Source organism: Bufo gargarizans, chromosome 2 (assembly GCF_014858855.1).
Source record: "Bufo gargarizans isolate SCDJY-AF-19 chromosome 2, ASM1485885v1, whole genome shotgun sequence".
In the NCBI taxonomy this organism is placed as follows: Eukaryota; Metazoa; Chordata; class Amphibia; order Anura; family Bufonidae; genus Bufo; species Bufo gargarizans.
This window is the reverse complement of record NC_058081.1, coordinates 246,331,580-246,350,291: the sequence shown is the minus strand read 5'-3', so window position 1 is coordinate 246,350,291 and position 18,712 is coordinate 246,331,580. Positions and strand designations below refer to the sequence as shown.

The following is an 18,712-nucleotide window of genomic DNA, read 5'->3' as shown; positions in this document are numbered from 1 at the left end:
ATGACATTGGTAAATTTGAGTAAATATATTTTACTTTTATGTATAAAATATATCATAAAATAGTTATTACTTTACATTTCCAATATGTCTACTTTATGTTTGCATCATTTGGTAAATATTATTTTATTTTATTGGATGTTAGAACCCTTAGAATTTTAGAAGCAATTCTTAAAATCTTTAACCGCTTCAACCCCGGGCCTGTTTTCACCTTCCTGCCCAGGCCATTTTTTGAAAATCTGACATGTGTCACTTTATGTGGTAATAACTTTAAAACGCTTTTACTTATACAGGCCATTCTGTTTTCTTGTCACATATCGTACTTCATGACAGTGGTAAAAATGAGTATAAAAAAAATAATTCATTTTTATTTATAAAAAAAAAACAAATTTACCCAAAATTCTGAAAAATTAGCTAATTTCTATTTCTCAACTTTTATAATAGATAGTAATACCTCCAAAAATAGTAATTATTTTACATTCCTCATATGTCTACTTCATGTTTGGATTATTTTGAAAATTACATTTTATTTTTTTGGGATGCTAGAAGGCTTAGAAGTTTAGAAGCAAATCAAAATTTTTCAGGACCAGTTCAGTTATGAAGTCACTTTCTGGGGCTTACATATTAGAAACCACCCATAAATCACCCCATTTTAGAAACTTTACAAACTTTGATAACTCTTTAGGTGCCCCACGAGAATTAAAGGAGAATGGGAAAATTGCAGATTCAAAATTTTAATCTATTTTTTCTTCAACACATTAAGGTTAACAGCCAAACAAAACTCAAAATCTATTACCCTGAATCTGGGGTTTACAGAAACACCCCATCTGTGCTCAAAAACTGATGTATGGGCACACAGCAGGCTTCAGAGTGGAAGGAGCATCATATGGCTTTTGGAGAGCGGATTTAGCTGGAATGGTAATTGGGAGCCATGTCGCCTGTGAAGACACCCTGAGGTGGCCCTACAGTGGAAACCCCAAAAAGTCACCCCATTCTAGAAACTAAACCCCTCAAGGAATATTTCAAGGTGTGTAGTGAGCACTTAAACCCATCGGGCGTTTCACAGAATTAGGAAATGATTGGCTGTGAAAATAAAAAATGACAATTTGTTCCAGAAAAAGTAGCTTTACACCCACATTTTTCACTTTCACAAGGGGTAACAGGACAAAATGCACCCCTACATTTTGTTCCCCATTTCCCCCCGAATACGCCAACGGGCAATATGTGCTCATAAAATGATATATGGGTGCATGGCAGGGTCCAAAAGGGAAGTAGCGCAATAGGGCTTTTGGAGGACAGAATTTGCAGGATTGGCTTTTGGGAATCATGTCACATATAAAGACACCCTGAGGTACCCCTAGAGTGGAAATCCCCAAAAAGTGACCCCATTCCAGAAACTACACCCCTCAAGAAATATTTCAAGGTTGTTGTGAGCCGAATTAGGAAATATTTCACAGAATTAGGAAATGTTTCACTTTCACAAGGGGTTAAAGGAGAAAATGCACCCCAGTATATGTTCCCCATTTTCTCCCCATTTTGCGAACACCCCATATGTGCTCGTAACCTGCTGTATTGGTGCACAGCAGGCCTCTACGGGCAAAGGGCAAAATATGTTTTCTGCAGGCCTGAATTGGCAGACATGGATTTTAGCTGCCATGTCGCATTGAAACTTTTTTTTCTGAGGTCCCCAGAAATGAAAAACCCCAAGAAGTGACCCCTTTTCGCAAACAGCACCCCTGTACGAACATTTTAAGTGGTGGAAAAGGGTACTTTTTCCAAACAGGTGTCTCACAGAAGGCAGAATTACTTAAGACAGGCATTTCAAAGCACACATTTGTAAAAATGAAAAATTACTAGCAGACCCCAATTTTTTACTTTCACAAGCGGTTAAAGGGAAAATGCACCACAGTATATGTTCCCCATTTTTTCCCCATTTTGAAAACACCCCATATGTGCTCGTAGCCTGCTGTATTGGCACACAGCAGGCCTCTATAGGCAAAGTGCAAAATATGTTTTTTGCAGGCCTGAATTGGCAGACATGGATTTTAGCTGGCAAGTCGCATTAAAAAAAATTCTAGATGTCCCCAGAAATGAAAAACCCCAAGAAGTGACCCCATTTCGGAAAGAGCAACCCCGTACGAACATTTTAAGTGGTGGAAAGGGTACTTTTTACCAAACAGGTGTCTCACAGAAGGCAGAAATACTACAGAGAGGATTTCAAAGCACACATTTGTAAAAATGAAAAATTACAAGCAGACCCCAATTTTTCACTTTCACAAGGGGTTAAAGGAGAAAATGCACCCCATGTATGTTCCCCATTTTCTCCTCATTTTGCGAACACCCCATATATGCTCGTAGCCTGCTGTATTGGTGCACAGCAGGCCTCTACAGGCAAAGGGACCAATTCATCAATTCCTCTAGCTCCTTGAATCCTGCCTCCTGGTTTGTCCCATCATGCCTTAGGGCAGCTGTGTTCTGTCATCATTAGATCATGTGGCACTAACCACGCCCCTTGTTCTTACCAATGACAATTCCTACGTCCTAAATTACAAAGTTCCAATGCAAGACGTAATCTTCAGCAGCTGAACAACGAAAAAGATTTGCTGCAGGGTGCAATGGTAGGCTAATAACTTTAGAATATGGCAGTTTTGATAAATAGTGGTTGTAAGGGATTGTTTACTATGACAGATTACTTCACCAGACAAGGGTAGAATGTCCAAACTCGTGCTTTATTCCGAACACTTCAGCAAAACAGGTAATGAAGTTGCAGCTGCAACTCATCACCTGTGACATCCTCACAAAATAATAAACACTTGCCCGTCTAGGCTCTAACTAAAACATATGACGTGTCTCTGACTCACCTATACATCACAGTCCACACACTGTCTCGGGTGCGGCTTTATCAGCCCAATAGTCCAGCAGCCTCCAGGCTGTAGCAAATACGAGTCCCTTTGGGGGATTGTGTTCCAGCAGTCCTCCCGATTCTGACCTTGTGACCCTTGTGCCGCAGGCATCACTATGTCCCCCAAACTCCAGGCTATCTCCCAGCCTTGTGGCGCCTCAGCCTAGCCCAGCTGATACCACACACACAGAGCCTTTGCAGGTCTCTGTTCCAGATCACTCTCCCTTTTTGACTGACACACTAAGGGTGGATTTATGCCAGACTGATTACAGCAGGCTTCACCTACGATATCCTCAGGTTAAGGAAAACCATGCCCTGGAATAGGGTGGAATGGGAAGGTCCCACTACCAAACCTACCTTCCCAATCCAAATAAAATCCAGCCCTTGATTTACTAAAGATAATGAGCTTCAGCAACTATGTTCACTGAAGCCAGCACCATCCTGGATCTTACTTATCTCACCCAGTTGAGGAACCTGGATGAGATATACACCCCTTCCAGGACTTTTCTCATACATTTTACTGTTCACCTTACCACATGGTATTTGGGAAAAGATATATAACAGTGATATCTGTTGGGTAGAATATATTTATATTAGAGGCACAACCCCTTTAATTTCCCACTAACTCGAGCCTTTCTGGTATTATATTATTCAGAAACTTACAAGAGACAGCAGTGGCATCAGACAAAGTATTTCATACATACATTTTTGTATTTCTTCATATCTTTGTAGATATCTGTACCGGGAACATTTCCCAGAGAACTGTATGATGGACTGAAAAACAGACAGCATAATGGATATTTTAACAACCAAAGCCATTTCAAAGCCAAAATGCATTTTGCTAATTAAAACCAGATACTTATACATATTTTCTAATCTGTTTTTATTTTCTGTACGTGATTATGGGGTCTGCCATCTTGTCTGAGCTGCTGTTAACAGCATTTAGAGATATGCTTTACAGCAGCCACATGGACTATAAGAACTTGTAGTCTCGAGATGACTCTATGAGAGAGTGCTGTGGGCATACTCTGTGACTTGTGCATGGAAGGGTAGAAGGTAAGCTGTGTCCATCACCTATTGTCAATTTTGATCCTGTGTTTTCTATACAAAACTGTTATCCTTTATTGTAATCCTGACTGTGATTATACTGAGTTGAATGCCAAAAATGTACCTGTACAGAAGTGGAGTCTATTATGAAGGTCAGTGGCCAGAGTAAAAACTGCAAGATTTCAGGCTACTTTTTTTTTTATATAGATAGTGACAGAAAAAATATCACTAACATTAAAAAATGTTTAACAGAAATAAGTGCAGCTTACAAGTAACGATCATCTTCTGACAATAAATGTTCTTTAAAATGCTGCTGTTCATCTACCTATGGTCATGTCAGAGTCAGGTCTGTACACTAATATTTTTCTGAAGAAACACATTACAGCCCTATGCATCCGTTTGCCAGTAGCATGCTGCCATCTTTGATTATACTTAGGAGAGATAAGGAACCACCTCAAGTGAAGGGCCCCCTTAGCAGCAATCTTGATCATGTTCAGTACTCTTCAGGATGCTAACAAAAAAAAAGGTAATTTTCCATATTATTTACCACCAGCATAAACTGTTGGAGACCATGGTTGAAAAACTGGGTCACTTATTTGTTTTGACCCAGTGTTCTCTTATCATCACTACTGAGCATCTCCAGCGTGATCCAAAAGCTAAGGCCCACTCAAATAATCTGTACACACTCAGGAGTCCAATACACTTGACCTCCAAGTTATCCCCACCCCAGACTAGTAGCTTTGTTCCCGTATATAGTATAGAAAGAATTCAAGAACGCCTGCGAGAAGGTGGACCATGAATATCGAGACTGCAGTGTTCGTCCGGGTCAGGCTGGAGGCTCTCACAAGAGATTTTAAGAAAACGATGGTTCCATACAAGTACCATAAGTGACCCAGTGCTTTAATCAGGGCCTCAGGCACCACTTTATGCAACCCTCAGATAGGGGCAATCATGATCTCTTTAGTGTGCATGGTTATTACTAATAACTGCTACATGAAGTACATAACCACACATATTCCTCCCTGCGGAACTGTAAAAATGGAGCGCTGACAGCAGGATGTCTTCTTCTCATATGAGAGCACAATGGCTGCAGTACCTGAACATGGCATGTAAGCTGGAAGTATTTACAATCAGCTGTAACAGGTCAAGAGGGCAAGCAATCAAAAAGGTCACTGCTCACTTTCTGTACATTATTTCCTCCATATACTGTATATTTAGTTTGATTTTTTATTTAACGGGGGAATTTATCATGGCTTTCACGGCCTGACAGGACAAAAAATCTACACTAGATCATGGCTGCCTCAGATTAGATTTTTTTGCTGCATGTACAGGAAAAATATGTGACAGTTTTTTTAAAGGACCACTTAATAAATGTGTTGCATCTTATTCCACTGCACTTTGGACTACGGCTGTAGAATGAAAAGCCAGTCTTGGTAAATTTCCCCCATTTAATTTGCAATACAATATAAAGTTCTTCTCTGTGAATTATGGTACAGCATATTTTGTCTACAGCAGAAACTGTGATACTCACTACTGAACGCGCAGAAGGACAGTAAAAAGTCCAAATATTATCCCAGCCAATAATCCCAAATCAATATCCAAAAGCAGCGATGTGAAACATGTGAAAAGCCAGATAGCCTGGAATGAAATGTGCATATAATATTCAGAAAAGCAGTGTTCTCTGTGCCAGTCAGGTCATGTAATAAATCATTCACAGTACAAACTTTTATACAGAAAAGAAGGCTTTTACTAACTAGATCTCTACCTGCTATTTTCTGCTAAGTAAAATACCTTAAAGTGGACCTTTCACTGCTCCTGACATGCCTGTTTTAATAGCTACATGCATTCCCTAATTCTGGAACATCTATTCTTATGTCTCTATGTTGTGCCGTTCCTTTATTATTTCTACTAGAAGTTATGAATGACTTGCTAGCAGTCTGCAGTAAGGGTACAGAGGGGTAGTAACCAGTTGGGGGTGTACCTGCACAGACTCACTCTATCCAATCAGGTACACACCCCAACTGGTTACCACCCCTCTGTACTCTTACTGCAGACTGCTAGCAATTCATTCATAACTTCTAGTTAAAATAATAAAGGAATGGCACAACATAGAGCCATAAGAATAGATGCTCCAGAATAATTACATGGGGAATGCATGAAGCTAATAAAACGGGTACATCAGGAGTGGTGAAAGGCCCTCTAAGAGTTCAACTACGATATCATAGATCCATACAAACTCTGAGTTTTATCAGGTCAAAATACATTATAACACCCATAGATGTTTTATGGGGTTTTACATGTACCTTCGTATGTCAAAAACTTCATATGGAGGCATACAGAGTTCTTCTCTGTAAGATTCCCTGTGGTACAGATGCACCATGTGGTGGCACATGGGTTGTCTGTAGCTCCGCACTACAGAACCACTGTGTGCCTTCGTACAGCCCTTTATGGTTCACATACACTGCATATGAATTAGCCTAGGGAAGAAGCTATTGTTCATGGAAGCAGTACATCAAATAAAATTGAGATCACACCAGAGATTTAATGGAATAGGCACTTACTGTATCCCACTTGTTCTGTCTCCATAAACGAGGAATATCAACCACTTGCCAGAACATCCCCTTAAGATTAGATATGACTATGGCAGCCAAGACTGACTGTAATAGGAAGGAACTCATTGTGTCAAAACAGTGTAAGAGCTAAACAGCATTTTATTATAGACAAATGTTATAAGTGTTATTAGTTTTATTGGATTTGAGTTCTTCAGCACAAAGTTTCATAATCCTCTTTTGTAACGTTAGATAAAGAAAATGTTAGATAATACAGTTTGGAATTACTAGTGCTTTTTATTTAAGGATCGCAGTAATTCAACAATCATATTACCCATATGTAAAAGTAACTTCTCCCTTAGGCTGGTTTTCCACATTCAGGTTTTTAGATGCAGTTTTTGAAGCCAAAGCCAGGAGTGGATTCAAAAAGCGAAGAGAACGTGGAAACCCAGCCTTAAAGGGGTTGTCTGGGCTACATAGGTCATCAATATCACATGAGTAGGGGCCTGACTCCCCCCTCCCTCCCTCCCCTGATCTGTTATTTGAATAGGTAATTAACAGACTCCTTTCACAAACAGCTGTAATTACATCGCACTGCCACTACAGACTAGATTTGTCGTGGACGTTCTCGCGACAGGTGGCAGTGCGATGTAATTACAGCTGTTTGTGAAAGGAGCCTGTAATTACCTATTCAAATAACAGATCAGGGGAGGGGGGGTTGGGAGCCGGGCCCCCCTCCGTTTGGATTTAATGAAGTCTCTGTTGTTTCTGGTTCTTGCCACACCTGGTTTCCCCAGGTGTGGCTATTAGGGTCATTTAACCTTCTCTATTTATAGTTGCTTCTCCCACAATGCTGTGTGGTTTATAGCTTCTGTTTGGACCTTTGGATAGATTGTGGTTGGATCTCGGCTGAGTTCCTGGTGCTTCCATTGCTCCTTTGAAGTTAAGTCTTTATTTTCCCTTTTGTATTTTGTTTGTGTTCTGTGTGTTGCATTTCCCTATTGTTTGTATTAGGCCTGAAGGAGACTTCTGTTCGTACTTCCTTTTGGAGGAACAGGTAGTCTCGTCCCTGCCATTAGTACCAGGGTCCTATAGGGATTGATAGGACTCTAGGTATTCCTGCGTATGAACTCACCTACCTTTGGGGTCTGTTCATACTGGTAGTCAGTCAGGATTTTGGTTAGGGTTTTCACTAGGAGGTGTCCATTTTCCTTCCCTAGTGCATAGGCCTGATTCCCTGTTTCCCCTTTCCGCCTATGCTCAGTGTGGTGTTTCCCTCCCACACCGAAGCGTGACAAGATGTCATGCAGGTTAAGACTGAAGAGATTACAGCACTTGCACTGGTGTCACAGCCCCTTCAAACAGAGGGGTTGCCAGGAGTTGGACCTGCACAGATCTGATATTGTTCGGCTATCCTGAAGATAGGGGAACAATATCTGTATCCTGCACCACATTTCACAGCACAAACTGCATTGACTTGCTTTCTATTGATTGATATCAGTACTTCTCATTGCTGTCGATTTTTACGGAAGACTAAAGACCAGGAGGCAGAGAAAGACGCTAGTTTCTCTGGTCCATCCTGTTTTTTAGAAGCAAAATGGGTTAATCATATTACATAGAAAAACAATTATTTAGCACAGGGTTGCACTATCATTGTTTTTCTATAAAAGATAAGTAGACTTGAACTTTAGCGTAATTTAGTTATTACTCTTAGATTTCACATGGGTGTTTTTTAAAGGGAATCAGTCACCATGATCTTGGACTATTATCTACAGTATTACATGAGCAGTACTGCAGATAAGGAGTCCAAATCACAATTTTATTTTTCTACTGCCCCCATACCCCTGCAGTCAGCACTAAAAGTTGTGCTGCTGTGCATGCGCACACGAGTCCACTTCATTTGTTTTGCACGGTACAGCAGTCTGAACTCTCTATTTCAGCACAGCTTGGAGCTCTGACAGTGGGGGAACATAAAAAAATTGTGATATGGACCCTTTATCTATCACCTACTACTCTTCTATTACTGCAGATAATAGTCCAAGATCATTGTGACACATAAGAAATATAAAAAAAAAAAAAAATTATGTATTTACTCAGGTTCCCCAGGTCAAATGGCTCTGTGTGCCTATATGAAATACAGGAGCCATCTACAGGAAATGCATTTTTACAACACCATATAGTTCTCTATAGAAATGTTTTTGAAAGTCTTCTGTTTAAAAAAAAAAATTGAAAAAAAGTGTTCACGTCTCTGTGTGCATTTGAATATGGACTGTGATGTACTGACATGTTCAGAATTGTGGAATTGTTATTAGACTTTCTAATGCATTCATGTGAATATTCTGTAAAGCTTTAACGTGATTTACATGTATGATTACTTCTGAATACAAATATCCATAACATTTATGTCTGGTACCTTCTGCAGGGGTTCCAGGTATGTGCCAATTGACAGCAATGAAATCATGACTACTGCAGCAGTAATTAAGCCAGCAATCTAAATGAAAAAAATGGATATCACAATAAATAAAAGAACTGCGAAATACATTGGTACACCTTACTGAATAGCACGAGGAAAGTGACTACAAAACCATGACTTAAAGGGGTTATCCAAACTATAAAACATGCCCCCCAATGCCAAGGCCCCCTCATATAGATAATACTTATCCCACTCCCTGGCACGCACATTCCTCCGGATCCCCGCATGGCCGCTGCTGCATTTCCCCCTCAAAAACATCCGCCGATGGGGGGGAGCAGCCAATAGCAGGCCGCAACGGGGACATGCCTCCCTAGCATCACCCTACAATAACATGTAACAATTTAATAGGTACATCTAATAAGTATCAGGTTGTGGGAGATCCCAAGATCGTGCTCTGTACTGAGCGGACTCACTGTTCTGCATCTTGTCAAAATCGATTTTAAGAAAATGACTGGGTTATTCCATACCTGTGGAGAAGTATACTGCTGTTTCCTGAAGAAAGCAGCCATGTTTTTTTAATCCTATACAGTTTGTATAGGATTAAAAAAACATGGCTGCTTTCTTTCAACTGCAAATATAAAACTATAGTACAGACAAAAAGTAAAAAGGTGCTATCTCTTTTGCTGGAATGCTAACTTACTAATATATTAATTCAGAAAGTGTTTTAAAGGGCTGACCAGCTAGTAAAAACATTTTAAAAGAGTGAGAATGGCTTAATGGCTTCCCCTGCTTCAACACTTCCCGGGTCCTCCCGTCTCTATGCGTCCTGGTCCCTCTTAACTCAGAAATGTGACTGTTCAGCCAATCACTGGCTGCAGTGGTAACCTTCTTTAGTCAGTAAATTGGTCCATTTTGTGACAACTATAGCCACAAAGAACTCTCTAGCTCAGCTTATCACTACTTTTGAGGATTCAAAATCAAGCTAATGAACCTTGTCAACTGAAGGTCTACATCAGAGTCAGCAAAGACACATTATAAACAGCTCTACTAATCAAGAAAGTCAAAATGTACACATCAACTTCATTAATCTTTGCAGATATACCAAACATTGCTACTCTAAAGCTGCTGAAAAAGTAGTCACAAAAATACTAGTACAATTGGTATGTTTTATAATGCGAATACTCACTTCAGTCTGTACCAGGCAGCGTCTAGGCCAGTGATGGGCAAACTACAGCCTGCTGGCCGTATACGGCCCGGCGGACTTTTTTATCCGGCCTTGAGAGCTGTCCGGAGACAGCAGGAGTGGAGATGAGCGCTTCCATTGTGGAAGCTCTCATCTCCATATTCATCTGTATCGCAGTCCTCAGGACAGCAATACAAATGCGGGGTACAAACGAGTTGTGAAGGAGGCCATCTACGTAAAAATGGAGAAGACAAGCTTAAATAGAGGCGGGGGGGGTTAGACATCTGTTGTCTGCCACATACAATGCTGTCTTGACACCTTTTTCTGGGAAGTCTTTATCACCTACTGACTCCAATTAGGATAATGGAATCAACACCTTTGACCCTATGCTGGGTATAATGACCTCTGACCCCATGCTGGGTATAATTACCAGATGTTGATTCAGTTACATATTTATTCCCAGAATTTTTGTACAATCACTCAGAATTGAGAAAGCTCGTTAGAAGAACGAGTGAAAAGTTTTCAAGAAATCTACAGTACGTCCAGTTGCCTTGATTTATTCTTTACAGAAACAACACTGTTCCCACTAAAATTGAAGGTGAGTTATACATACTGTGTTATGAAAGAAATACATTGCATAAAAGTTTTGTACAATAAATCTTTTTATGCTTTTCTACCTTGAATTAAACTAAACCTTTAATGTTACGAAATTTAAATTTAATTTATATTAATTCACACAAACGCCCCATCCATCTACTTTTGGTCCGGCCCCTGGGTCCAATATATGAACCCATTGCGGCCCACGAGTCAAAAAGTTTGCCCACCTCTGGTCTAGGCACTGAAAACATCTGTAACTTTATTATACAGTCCTGATCAAAAGTTTAAGACCACTTGAAAAATGGCAAAAAATCATATTTAGCATGGCTGGATCTTAACAAGGTTCCAAGTAGAGCTTCAACATGCAACAAGAAGAAATGGAAGTGAGACAAAACATTTTTTGAGCATTCAATTTAATGAAAACAACAAATAAACTGAAACAGGCTGTTTTTCAGCTGATCCAAATTTTAAGACCACACGCCTTTAAAGGGATTCTGTCACCTCCCCTCAGCCAAAAAACGATTTAAAAGCAGCCATGCAGCACAGCTTACCTGGATTAAGCTGTGCTGTTTAATCTTGAAATCCGTCCAGCAGTTACTTTAAAAAACGACTTTGATCAATAAGGAAATGCGTCCTGAAGGTGCCCAGAGGGGCGTTTTTTTCTTCCTAGTGAGCCCAGTACCGCCCCTCTTTCAGTGCCCAGCCCGCCTTCCTTGTATTTTCTAACTGCCGCCCCCAGCCTGCCACAGCCTCTCCTGCCTCTCCTCCCCCTCCCTCACGCCGAACGAAGTCTCGCACAGGCGCAGTACCCACTGAGGGCTGCGCCTGTGCGATCATCAGGAGACTGAGGGCGGCAGCTTCATCTTCGTCACTGGGCATGCGCCGAGCCCAGTGACGTCCGATGCTTAGCTCTTTCCCTCAGTCAGCAGGGAAGAGCGAGCATCGGACGTCACTGGGCTCAGCGCATGCCCAGTGACGAAGATGAAGCTGCCGCCCTCAGTCTCCTGATGATCGCACAGGCGCAGCCCTCAGTGGGTACTGCGCCTGTGCGAGACTTCGTTCGGCGTGAGGGAGGGGGAGGAGAGGCAGGAGAGGCTGTGGCAGGCTGGGGGCGGCAGTTAGAAAATACAAGGAAGGCGGGCTGGGCACTGAAAGAGGGGCGGTACTGGGCTCACTAGGAAGAAAAAAACGCCCCTCTGGGCACCTTCAGGACGCATTTCCTTATTGATCAAAGTCGTTTTTTAAAGTAACTGCTGGACGGATTTCAAGATTAAACAGCACAGCTTAATCCAGGTAAGCTGTGCTGCATGGCTGCTTTTAAATCGTTTTTTGGCTGAGGGGAGGTGACAGAATCCCTTTAAAAGGCCAAATCTGTGCGAAGATGTGGATTCATTGTCATTTTCTGTCAGGTAGTCACACGTTGTGATGGCAAAGGCAAAAAAACTCTCCCTTTTTGAATGTGGTCGTTGTTGAACTGCATAAGCAGGGTCTCTCACAGCGCGCCATCGCTGCTGAGGTGGGACGCCTTTTAAAGGCATGTGGTCCTAAAATTTGGATCAGCTGAAAAACAGCCTGTTTCAGTTTTATCATTATTTTCAATTAATTGAATGCTCAAAAAATGTTTACCACTGAGGAAGGGGATACTCTAGCCCCGAAACGCGTCTGGTCTGACCCGCCAAGCATATGTGAGTGCACCACATTGAGGACATTAAAGGACGACTCTGTACCGATTACAACTGTCAGCCGGTCTGAAACCTTTGCCCAGAGGGTTGGAATATGTTATCTGGATCCGAAATAGGCGAGGTCGCAAGCAGCAACTAAACTGCAAACAGGTGACTCACAGCTGAACATAAGGAATCCACCTGACTGCAGTGAGCGTGTCGGGAGCAAGCTTTGAAAGACGGCAGACACCGGTAAGAGCGTTCCATATCTCTAAACAGATATATTTCAGGAGCGATTCCTGACCCCAAGCGGGACGCCGCTGGGTCAGCTACAAAACAGGTAACTGCCTGAGACTATTTCACTCTCTCTACTAATTTAGGAGCTATTTGACAATTACCTTCAAGCGCTACATTGCCTTCATATATTGGAAACAATATCAGAAGAACCGATACTCTATTACATCTTATTACTAGAACTCTTCCGAACCATCTACACCAGGGAACTTTTATCTATTCCACCAACTAGCACATCGGCGAGATAGTTACAATCGGGTTTTTTGCTTCCCCACATTATTCTCTGTGTTTAGATTGTGTCAGTACAAACTGCCAAACATCAAATGCGCACTGTTACAATACTAATGCAAGCCCATTGTACCTAAGGTGTAGGCGGCGAGAGCAATTTGCTCCGCAACACAATATTGTAAAATCGATCACTCTCCGCCAAACATTAGCTACAATACGCTAAGATCATATGTAATTGAATGTGGCTTCCTTGTAATCTATTGTAATTCATCGTGGCTGCATTGTTCTTTTAATGTTCTTTTAATATCCTTTTAATATCTTTTAACATTACTAGTATGTTTTATTGATCCATTGCTAAAATTAATAAAGATAAGTTACCAAATATCCTAGGTGTGCTCAGGTTTTTCATTCAGAATTTTCAAAAAATGTTTTGTCTCACTCTCATTTCTTCTTGTTGCATGTTGAAGCTCTACTTGGAACCTTGTTAAGATCCAGCCATGCTAAATATGATTTTTTGCCATTTTTCAAGTGGTCTTAAACTTTTGATCAGGATTGTAGTTTACATTTATCAAGCTTAAAATAATGTTGTAAGATAAGAACTGACGTCCCACATCAGGATGTGTATATGATAGGCTTAATTTATAAGTCCGCCATTAGCTGTTTTTCGTATCCAGTTGCATTTACTGTACAGCACTTTTCAATACCGTTGGAGCTGTGGGATTTTTCCGAATATGCCAACAGTACATACTGCATGCGCTTTTTGCTATCCATCTAATCATCGCAAGCTGCCACAAAGCAGAAATGATTTACTTGTGTATGGCCTTCTGAAAGATATTATTGCATTCTTACCTGGGTTTTCCCTCCAGTACTTTCTTGCACAGCAGACCGAGACAGAGCGGTAGAGGCACAAAAGCAAGAGAAACAACCGCTGAATATATTACTGATGCCAAATGCAATAAATTCCTGTAAATACAAAATGATATAAAATATCTTTCTGCACTACTTTTTGATACATTACACACTCTCACTCCCCCACTTTCATTAAAGATCTATATTTAGGTATATGTATTAGGCTACATGCACACGACCGTATGTGTTTTGCGGTCCACAAACTGCGGATCCACAAACAAAAAAATATGGATGACATCCGTATGCCATCCGTTTTTTTTTTTGCAGATTCATTGTAACAATGCCTAAAACTGACAAGAATAGGACATGTTCTATTTTTTTTGCGGGGCTACGGAACGGACATACTGATAAAGACAGCGCACAGTATGCTTTCTGCATTTTCTGCGGACCCATTGAAATGAATAGGTCCGCATTCTATTCGCAAAAAAAAAGGAACGGACACGGAAACAAACAACATTTTTGTGGATGTAGCTTATACATATATTCTTTTTGGACACACCTCTTAATTACTGAATTTAGGTTTAATTCAGTCCTATTTCCACAGGTGTATAAAATCTAGCTTCCAGCCATGCAGTCTGCTTTACAAACATTTAAGAAAGAATGAGTTTTTTTCTAAAGAGCTCACTGAATTTCAGTGCGGTCCTGTAATAGGATGCCACCATTGTAACATGTCAGTTTTTGACATTCCTTCCCTCCTAGATATTCCACCATCAACTGAATGGTATTAATGCAAAATGAAAGTGTTTAGGAACCACAGCAACTCAGCCAGAAAGTGAAGACCACGTAAGGTTACAGAGCAGGGTCACTAAGTGCTGAGGTGCATAATACATAAAAGTCACCAACGTTGTGCTGACCTCTTCATACATTAACATCAGCACAAATCTGTTTGCTGGAAGCTTCATAGCATACAGTATTTTTCCATGGCCAAGCAGCTACATGCAAGCCTTCAATGCAAGTATGCCGTCTCTGGACTCTGGAGAAGTGTAAGTACAGGTGAAACTCAAAAAATTAGAATATCGTGCAAAAGTTCATTTATTTCAGTAATGCTACTTAAAATGAGTTGCATTAATGCAACTTAACCACTTCACATCCGGGCCATTTGCCCCCTTCCTGACCAGGCCTAATTTGTGGTATTAACTTTGGAACACTTTTACTTATCCAAGCCATTCACAGATTGTTTTCTCGTGACACATTGCATTTCATTAATTTGAGTCAATATATTTCACCTTTAGTTATGAAAAAATCCCAAATTTACCAAAAAGTTTGAAAAATTTTCAATTTTAAAAATTTCTATTTCTCTGCTTTTAAAACAGAAAGTGATACCTCATAAAATATTTATTACTTAACATTCCCCATATGTCTACTTTATGTTGGCATCATTTTGGAAATGTCATTTTATTTTTTTAGGACGTTAGACGGCTTAGAATTTTAGAAGCAATTCCAAAACCCTCTTTTTAAGGACCAGTTCAGGTCTGAAGTCACTTTGTGGGGCTTTACATAGTGGATACCCCCATAAATGACCCCATTGTGGAAACTACAACCCTCAAGTTACTTAAAACTGATTTTACAAACTTTGTTAACCCTTTAGGTGTTCCACAAGAATTAAAGGAAAATGGAGATCAAATTTTAAAATTTTACTTTTTTGGCAGATTTTCCATTTTAATCAATTTTTTGACAGCCAAACAAAACTTAATATTTATTACCCTGATTCTGCGGTTTACAGAAACACCCCACATGTGGTCATAAACTGCTGTATGGGCACACGGCAGGGCGCAGAAGAAAAGGAGCGCCACATGGTTTTTGGAAGGCAGATTTTGCTGAACTGGTTTTTAGATGCCATGTCCCATTTGAAGCCCCCCTGATGCACCCTTACAGTAGAAACTCCCCAAAAATGATCCCATTTTGGAAACTAGGGGATAAGGTGCCAGTTTTGTTGGTACTATTTTTGGGTACATATGATTTTTTGATCATTTATTATAACACTTTATGGGGCAAAGTGACCACAAAATTTGTTGTTTTAGCACAGTTTTTATTTATTTATTTTTACAGCGTTCACCTGATGGGTTAGGTCATGTGACATTTTTATAGAGCAGATCGTTACAGATGTGGCGATACCTAATATGTATACTTTTATTTATTTATTTCACTTTAACACAATAATAGCATTTTTGAAACAATAAAATTATGTTTTAATATGTCCATGTTCTGAGAGCTATGGTTTATAAATTTCTTTAAGCGATTTTCTTACGCAGGGGCTAATTTTTTGCGGAATGAGGTGACAGTTTTATTAGTACCATTTTGTGGGACATATGCCTTTTTGATCACTTGGTGTTGCACTTTATGTGATGTAAGGTAAGAAAAATGCCTTTTTTTTACACAGTTTTTATTTTTTACGGCGTTCACCCGAGGGGTTAGGTCATGTGATATTTTTATAGAGCTGGTTGTTACTGGCACGGCGATACCTAATATGTATACTTTCATTTATTTCACTTTAACACAATAATAGTATTTTTTAACCACTTCCCATCTGGGCCATTTGCCCCCTTCCTGACCAGGCCTAATTTTGCAAAACTGACATATCTCACTTCATGTGGTAATAACTTTGGAACGCCTTTATTTATCGAAGTCATTCAGAGATTGTTTTCTCGTGACACATTGTACTTCATGATAGTCATAAATTTGAGTCAAAATATTTCACCTTTATTTATGAAAACATCCCAAATTTACCCAAAAATTTGAAAAATTCGCAATTTTCTAAATTTCAATTTCTCTGCTTTTAAAACAGAAAGTGATACCTCATAAAATATTTATTATTTTACATTCCCCATATGTCTACTTTATGTTGGCATCATTTTGGAAATGTCATTTTATTTTTTTAGGACGTTAGAAGGCTTAGAAGTTTAGAAGAATTTCTTCAAATTTTTAAGAAAATTGCCAAAACCCACTTTATAAGGACCAGTTCAGGTCTGAAGTCACTTTGTGGGGCCTACATAGTGGATACCCCCATAAATGACCCCATTGTAGAAACTACACCCCTCAAGTTACTCAAAACTGATTTTACAAACTTTGTTAACCCTTTATGCGTTCCACAAGAATTAAAGGAAAATAGAGATCAAATTTTTAAATTTCACTTTTTGGGCAGATTTTCCATTTTAATCCAATTTTTTCTTTAACACATCGATGGTTAACAGCCAAACAAAACTCAATATTTATTACCCAGATTCTGCGGTTTACAGAAACACCCCACATGTGGTCATAAACTGCTGTATGGGCACACGGCAGGGCGCAGAAGAAAAGGAACTCCACATGGTTTTTATGGTTCAATCATATTTATTGAAGCAAAAATGAAAAGGAGTTACAAAGTCACGCAAGTGAGGAAAAGGGCACTATGGCCTGAGCCCAATTATGAAGGAAACATGACTATCATAAATATGCCAATAAGTGTGACGAATCCGAACAAATAAGACCACGACAAGGGCTGAAAAACAGGGGGTAAGGAGATACAGGGGAGGGGGGGGGGGGGGCGAGGGTATGTGAAGAAAAGAAACCTGAACTTCACCAGATACAACAACCAGATTCTAGCCAAGTGTGAAATCGAGGAGAGCTTCTGAATTGCAGCCAAGGGTCCCATGTTTGCGAGTATGGACGCACCTGATTGTGGGCCTCAGCTCTCAGCTCCTCCATCCGGACCAGAGTGTCCATAGCGTGGACCCAGGTAGATCTCCTCAGGCTATCTGCTGATTTCCACTGACGCGGTATGATCTGCCTTACAGCCTGCACAAACAGCCTAAGGGCACCTTTCTTAACAAGTTTAATTCTACCAGAGTAGATAGAGAGTAGAGCTATCTGAGGAGATGGTGCTATAGAGGTCCGGTACAAAGCATTATGCAGAGCAAAAACATCCTGCCACAGAGGGGCAACCCCAGGACAGTCCCACCAGATGTGGAGCATGGAGCCCACTGCATCGTGGCATCGCCAACATGTATTGGGAACAGAAGGATAAAACTGATGTAGCTTGACCGGAGTCCTATACCACCGTGTAAGGATTTTATAGTTTAACTCTTGTAGGCGGCAAGAAACCGTCAACTTATGAGTGAACAAAAGGGAGCGATTCCATTGTTCAGCGGAGATGGTAACCGCTAATTCACCCTCCCAACCAGACACAAACCCCACATCCTTCAACTGTTCGGCTAATGTGCCATCCCCTACCTCCCCGGCACCGATCAGACCGTATATCAGAGATATGCCATGACAGGGTCCTGATGCCGCTGTGCAGAGTTTTTCTAAGTTAGTCAGAGGGGCGGATAGTTGCGAACCGGGAGCCAAGGAGCTTACAAAATTGCGGAGTTGAAGGTATCTGAACCAACGACCCGGGGAGTCAGAAGAGATATGCGATAGGTCACTGAAGGGTAGAAGGGTTGAGTCCCTGAATATGTCCTTAATTAAGATCTGTGAAGGGGAGGAAATCTGAAAAGCCGGCAAGGACCTAATATAAGAAGGTAGGCCAGGATGTATGGCAATAACCGTGAGAGGGCCTGGTATTGTGGCTAGTGCGGTTTTAGAAGCAAATTTACCCCAGGAATACACCAATGTCTGAAGCAATGGTGATTGCAGGGTCTGCGTAACAGTGCCATTTGCGCCGTTAGGGAGCCAAAATATCCCAGGTAAAAGGTGAGGAGCCAGGGTATGCTCAATGTCAACCCACAACTTTGAAGCCCGGTTGTGGATTAGATCTAGTATGCAATTTGCTATGGACGCCCTGTAATAGGACTGAAAATTGGGAAGGCCTGCCCCCCCCAGTTGTTTTGTCCTAGAGAGAATTTTATAACTAATCCTAGCTCTGGGGCCGTTCCAAATAAAACGAGACGCTATGGATCGCAGTTGAGCAAAAAATCTGTTAGGAATATTGCACGGGACCGTTTGGAACAGATA

General features: G+C 40.7%; 1 protein-coding gene across 4 annotated transcripts in view; it reads right to left on the bottom strand.

Moving 5' to 3' along the window:
• The window catches only part of LOC122927880 (pendrin-like), a 117,463-nt gene that overhangs the window by 25,737 nt on the left and 73,014 nt on the right, over positions 1-18,712 (bottom strand). For all 4 annotated transcript variants that reach the window (XM_044280191.1, XM_044280190.1, XM_044280189.1 and 1 more), the window contains exons 10-14: positions 13,721-13,834; positions 8,909-8,986; positions 6,508-6,603; positions 5,478-5,584; positions 3,604-3,673 (exon numbers count right to left, since the gene is read on the bottom strand). In XM_044280191.1, the coding sequence (XP_044136126.1) occupies positions 3,604-3,673; positions 5,478-5,584; positions 6,508-6,603; positions 8,909-8,986; positions 13,721-13,834 (465 nt within the window). The remainder of the gene's footprint in view (positions 1-3,603; positions 3,674-5,477; positions 5,585-6,507; positions 6,604-8,908; positions 8,987-13,720; positions 13,835-18,712) is intronic.